This window comes from Phaethon lepturus, unplaced genomic scaffold (genome assembly GCF_000687285.1).
Source record: "Phaethon lepturus isolate BGI_N335 unplaced genomic scaffold, ASM68728v1 scaffold78, whole genome shotgun sequence".
NCBI lineage: Eukaryota > Metazoa > Chordata > Aves > Phaethontiformes > Phaethontidae > Phaethon > Phaethon lepturus.
Genome location: NW_010559467.1, coordinates 28788 through 34866, shown reverse-complemented (window position 1 = coordinate 34866; position 6079 = coordinate 28788). Strand labels below are relative to the sequence as shown.

Here is a 6079-nt window from a genome sequence, read left to right as displayed (position 1 = left end):
CATGAGTAAACTTCAGAGAAGATACCTCTGTCTCTCTTTCCAATATCAGACACATCATTTACCCAGTGGTGAGAATGGGATGAGGTTTTCTAAAATGTCACCTGGTGGGAAAAAAAAGTCACTTGGTGCTTCTGTATAGAAGTCTGTTCTTTAACTGAAACTTTCAGTTTACTATTTTTAAGAGCACTTCCATAGATAAGAGACATGTTTTCAAACCCCAGCAGGCTTCAACCAAGCTTAGAACTTCAGCTTGTATTTTGGGTCAGCTGATTCACTGGCAGAAACACTGGTATTTTGCACGTAAACAGGTTGAGAACCAAGCCCAGAGCTGAGCATCAGAGTATTGGTATGCCCCGACTGATGTTGTAGTTGGACAAATATTTTCTCGGAGAGCAGTGTTGGTTTCAGCATCTCTGCTTCATACTGTCCCTTCAGTTTTGCTGCTGCAGTTGTTCCTGCAGCTGTTTGGTCATCGGAGCTTAAAAAGCCTTGGTGGGGTGGGGAGAAGAAAGGTTGGTTTTTTAACCTGAATCTGCTCTCCAGTCTGGTTGACTGTACAGGTCTACAAATAGTTAAACCAGTCTATCAGAGACAGGACAGCATAAAAACAAGTGCTGGGTTCACTTAAGCCCACAACAACTGGCCAGGCTGTCCGGTGTGAGGTGTCAGTGGGGTGGCGTGTCCCTCTTCAGGTTGTGGGGCTCGAGGTGGGGGTTTCCTTCTGCTGAGCTTGTTTGGGGCTCTCCACACCACGTGTACACATGGAAATGCTGAAACAGAAAAGAGAGTTTAGCTTCACCTGCCGTTTCAGCTTACTCGGACATCCAAGTTTCCTTCACTTGGCTCCTTGGAAAGGGAGAAGGCATGGTCATGGTTTTAAATTTATATTATGCATTGTGGCAAAAACAGTGGAGTACTTGGGAAACTGTGTCTTACATTGCCTGTGTAGAATTCTTACATGTTTTTGAATAAACTTTGTTACTGAACGTCTTGGTCTGTTTGCAGTTCTGATCTAGTTGAGCAAGGTATTTGCTATTGCTGAAATCTTTTTGACAGCCATCCTGTGTCTTCAATTACTTGTCAGTGATCTGTAGGAAAAAGGCATTTTTGCAGAATCTGAGACAGAAAAAAAGACAACTTCCAAGTTCCCATGAAATCCAGCCTTGTTTATCAAGGTATTCTTAATGTGTGAGAACAGGACTATTCTCTGGATTTAGAGACAGCTCAAACAGGCTAGTTTTATGATACTGATGTTTTGTGGGGTTTTTTTTTTGGTTTGTTCTGTGGTTTCGGGGTTGTGTTTTTTTTTAACAGCAGCAGAGTTGAAAAGGTGACATTTATGCATCTTCAGTTTGCTGCTTTTATTACTTCGACTTTTATAAGAGATTTTAGACATAACGTTTTTTTTCTTAAACAAATATTCTGGGTTATGCCATTAATTTTTAATGCTCTTCCATTCCTTTTACTTCCTACAGTTCTTGTGTGGTTGGTGAAAATAAGCCTACGCTGCAGGGATGCAAAGGGAACAACAGACGGAGGTAGGGCTTGGAGCTGAAGTTGTTTTTTTTCTCAGTAGAATTGCGGGGAAGGTCTAGACTGAGACAGCCAGGTTCTTCCACTCATCCTCAGGGAACTTCTGCAAAGTGTAGGGGGGTTGGAGCTGAGTGCTATTGTTCTGCAATGTTTAGGTTGTTCTTTTCAGGGTCCTTTTCCCTCCAATTGCAAAAGCTAAAAAGGGTCTTTTGTATTAATTTACTAGCAAGTGAGGAATTGTAGAAAATAGTCTGACCTATGAGCTTAAGGAGGAAAAAATGGTTTGTGAGTAAATTACACAAATTGATTGTATATGAATGATCTCGCTGTACATAGGTTAAGTACCTCTCCAAATTAAGCTGAGATGCTTTTCTACTTTTTCTGTTCCTTCTCTTCTCCTTTCATATCCGTGTGTCTCAAAACCTTTTTCTGGTGTAACAGGTGAAGCTCAGGAAATTTTTTTTTTTTAGATACAAGAATGTCAGTTCCTGTGTCCTGTTAGTTAATTACCAAAAAAAGAAAAGAAGAATTGCAGACATGTGGTGCTTAGTGCTTTTCCCACTGAAATGCTGTAATGTTGTTATGATGACAAAGCCAGCATAAGTGACAGGATTAATTCCATATGTTACAGATGGATACATTTTTCCAAAATATTTTTGTGACTGGAGTTACATATGCAAGCAGTAGAGTCAAGCCATATGTTGTGATCAAAAGCTGAGCTGGTGTTAGCTTAGATTTGTGAATGTAATTGCAATTTGCGGTGTAATTGCAGTTTGCAGTTGTCCAGGAACAGATTTTGCTTTGTAGTGAAAGGATGATATGTTGCTGTGAATGTTTTAAACTTTGCACTGTAAAGCTGTTGTACTTTTTGGTCTTACTCTATGAAATGTATGGTAAATTTTGCCTTACTTTCAGTGGGGCCAAGGTAAGACACCCAGGATATATTATCTGCAAATTGCTCTTTGGCATAATGGAATGCAAGAAGAAATTAATTACTGGTGTTGAAAGCTCTTAACAATTGGATGTGCTTTGTACAGTCCTGTTTTAAGTCTTACCAGGTTAAGTACAAAGTAAGTAAACCAGTCATTCTAGCTAAAAAGCTGACATCCTTAAGGAGAGCTTAGCTGTCTGTTTGCTGACTCATTAATACTGCCTTTCATTTGGAAGGGACTTGAAATGATGATGGATTTGCATCCTGTCTCTAACTTTTTGACTTCATGTTCAAGAGTTCCAAATTCTCTCAATAATCATCCTGATTCAACTCTGAATTAATATAGTTGTTTAAAGATAGTTTATAGTTGAGCTTTCTCTGATTTTTAAGTCTCTCTTTTCTGCAGTAGCTCTGCCTCTCTGGCTTGGATGACATAGACTGAATGACTGGGATTGTTTGAATTCTATGCATGGGTTTTGAAACTTGCTTGTTAGTTAAAGATAAGGAAGGTTTTGTTAGCCAGAGACCTGCCTCATATACTTCTAGTGATAATATTTAAAACTAGGTCTCTGGGAATCTTTTCAGTTACCTTCTGATCCTTTAGAGAACAAAACTAAGCAGATGCTTTGCATACTTTTGATTTCTGATGTATATAAAGTCAACATACACATAAACTTTATAAGATTGGGTGTGCATATTGTGTAATTATCTTACACGTTTTCCAGCAGAATAAAATACTTGAGCAGGCTCTTCTTGAATGGATATATGTGTTCTTGTGAGTGCTGATTAACTTTGTCAGACTCCTGACAGACTAATGCTGACTGGTAGTTCAGTCAAATATACCATCTTATAAATGGCACTGATTATTATAATAATCAGTGCACATTTTTGTTTCCAAGACAGAAAATGGTGGAGTAGTTTTAGAGATAAATTTGTACTTTTTATTCTGGCATCAGATTTTTTTTTTTAAATCCATGTCAGATATAAATACTATCTTTTAAAATAGGCATGAAATAGTTTTTAATATGTTCTTTCTCATACAGCTAGGAGAAAAACAGTTGTAAAACCATAGACGTTTTGAACTGTTGACACTGCTTAAATTATTTACTTGCTTGAATATTGTATGTAGGTTCAAATTGAGCAAACTCACAAGGGGAAAGATGTATTAAAACATTTCATTATAATTCCCAGTCCTCTTTTGAATTTGTTTCATACAGGCTGCTGCAGATCCAATGTCCTCCTCTGATGCACCAGAAGATGGCCCAAAGGAAACGTCAAGTGTATCGCAGAATATCTGTATGTTTCTGGTTTGACTGGGGAGGGTGTATCATGTTGGAAGTTTCTTAAGCTGAACGTCCATGCCTTTTCCTTGCCTAATAAGGATGTGGCTGTTAGCACAAAAGGGAGATGTGAATGAGGTCATATCTGACTTAATCTGTTCATGATTTGTAAAAAGGCCCAGCCGAGTAAACTAAATTTGGAAAGAGCAATGACATACTGATTGTCAGTTTGCTGCTCCCATACTCTCAAAAGAAAGTAAAGGGGTTTTGATGTAGTAGTTATCCTCAGCTATTGTTTTAAGTTTGGTCGTTGCTCTCTAAGCCAGAGATAGTTAAGCACGTTTGCTTCGGCGTTCTGGCATCTAGTGTTATGATGTTGAATCAGCTGTCCCAAGTGGAATACTTTGCCCATGCTAGCATGATAATGTTTTGATATGAAGGACAAGCTTGGAGGATATGGGAATAGAAATATTCCAGCTAAAACTGTTTCGTGAAGCCTAGGAAGAGTATCAATCCTTACCTTTTAGTGGCAAGGATCAGATGACAGACATTTCTTTCTCAGGAGGAGAAAATAAAGGCTTCTTAGGATTTGCTTTGTGTTTATTGATACACCAGTGTGATGTTAATATATACGATGCTCTTTTTGAACAATAGGAACATTCAGATTGTGCTTTCTGGCAAATAATAGGCTCTGAACCACCTTAGGGCAAATTAGCGGGTAACAGCAACATTGCTATAAAGCTGGAGTTGCTGAATAATCCCTAGGGATTGGAGCTTTCAGAAATAACAATCATGGGAGCAAACGGAGCCTTGACTAAAGCTATGGGAAAAGCATTCAGACCTAAAGATGCAGATTAATTTTTATGTGGCTTTTTTCTCCAGATATAGAAGTTTTTTTAAGAAAAAACGTAGCTGCTCCTGAGAATGTTTTCCTTGATTAAGTCCTTAAATGGTTTTTTATTCACATGAAACATGATTCAGTCCAGTTCTGAATATGGGGTGAGGGCTTGAAAAATTAATAGAAATTAAATCCTTTAAGGGTTGCTGAATACATAAAAACCACTTTCAACAGGGGGAATCTGAGCCTTAAATGGCTTTAGGCTAGGAGAGTGTTTGCAGAAAATATCGTGCATACTTCCCTATTTCTTGCGTTCATCCTTAGATATGCACTTATCATTGTGGGAGGCAGGATATTTGCTTAGGTAGATTTTGGTTTATCTGCTGTGGCTGCTTCTATGATTATGTGAATGAGTGCTACACATGCAACAGCCCTACCTCTTCTCCTTCCTTTTACAGTCAAGTTTTCCCCACTCCCTCCTTAGCATCACCGTCTGTTTTGGCAGCAACATGGTCTTAGATCAGACTGTACTGATTGCAACACACCATGTTCTTGGGTATTGACCATGAAGGAGTAGGCTGCTAAAATGCTAAGAAGGATGTCGGAGGGTGGCTTCTGTTTTGAGTTTTGTTTCTTTTGGCATAAAATCTTGTGAGATAAGTATTTGTGGGACAGATCTGGGGCCAGAGCCACACAGTTAAACCAGATTCATGAAACGAATGTATGTATGGTAGGAGGCTGTAATTTATCTGCATCTTTCACATCCTGCCTGCAAACTGTTCACTAACCTTTTTGGTTTTTTTTCCCCCCTGGGATTATGATCCTGTTCCAGGCTTCTGGACCACTTGAGACCTCTGCTAACTTGTGCAACAGCTTGCCAGAGGAAGAGAGTTAGTTGGAAACAAAACTCTGCTTTCCTACTTGATGCTTTTTTTCTTTTTTTTTTCCCTAAAATGCATTACAGCTTAAAGATGACTCATTCAAAGTTGCTGTATTTCCCATTGATGTAAAACTCAAGCTTCTCCATCTCAGTTAATGAGGCTTTCTGGCATTTAACAAGCAACTGTGATGGAACTAATAGATCTTTCTATTTTCCATGGCAAGCTTGACATAGATGGGCTAAAGTCACATAGTACCATTCTGGTCTTAAATAGTTTATTGTTGAAACTAGGGAAGAATGATTGATTTCCTGACCTGAATATCTCTTAAAGGTTTAATTTTCAATTGTATGCTGGTCCCTGGTGTGTTAATCACAGGAGAGGCTAAGTTTGGTACTGTAGGTACCCTAGACGTGCCAATATGTACAGGTGACTTTACCAGCGTACTCACACCAGTGTACATGTGTTGCTATCATTTATACAGATAAAATAGCAAAAGGGAACACTTTTGTTCTAGAATTTAAAAAAATGCTCTTTTTTCTTTTTCTTTTTTTTTCCCAATTTAGTGTATACCTTTTCTAAGTATTCTTTGCTTCTCTATCCACCTCACCTGCCACAC

At 38.6% G+C, this 6079-nt stretch overlaps 1 protein-coding gene across 1 annotated transcript in view; it reads left to right on the top strand.

The window, feature by feature from the left end:
* The first annotated feature begins 1514 nt into the window (after positions 1-1514).
* The window catches only part of TRABD (TraB domain containing), a 21553-nt gene continuing 16988 nt past the window's right edge, over positions 1515-6079 (top strand). The window contains exons 1-2 of the mRNA XM_010293352.1: positions 1515-1538; positions 3682-3760. Coding sequence (XP_010291654.1) covers positions 1515-1538; positions 3682-3760 — 103 coding nt within the window. The remainder of the gene's footprint in view (positions 1539-3681; positions 3761-6079) is intronic.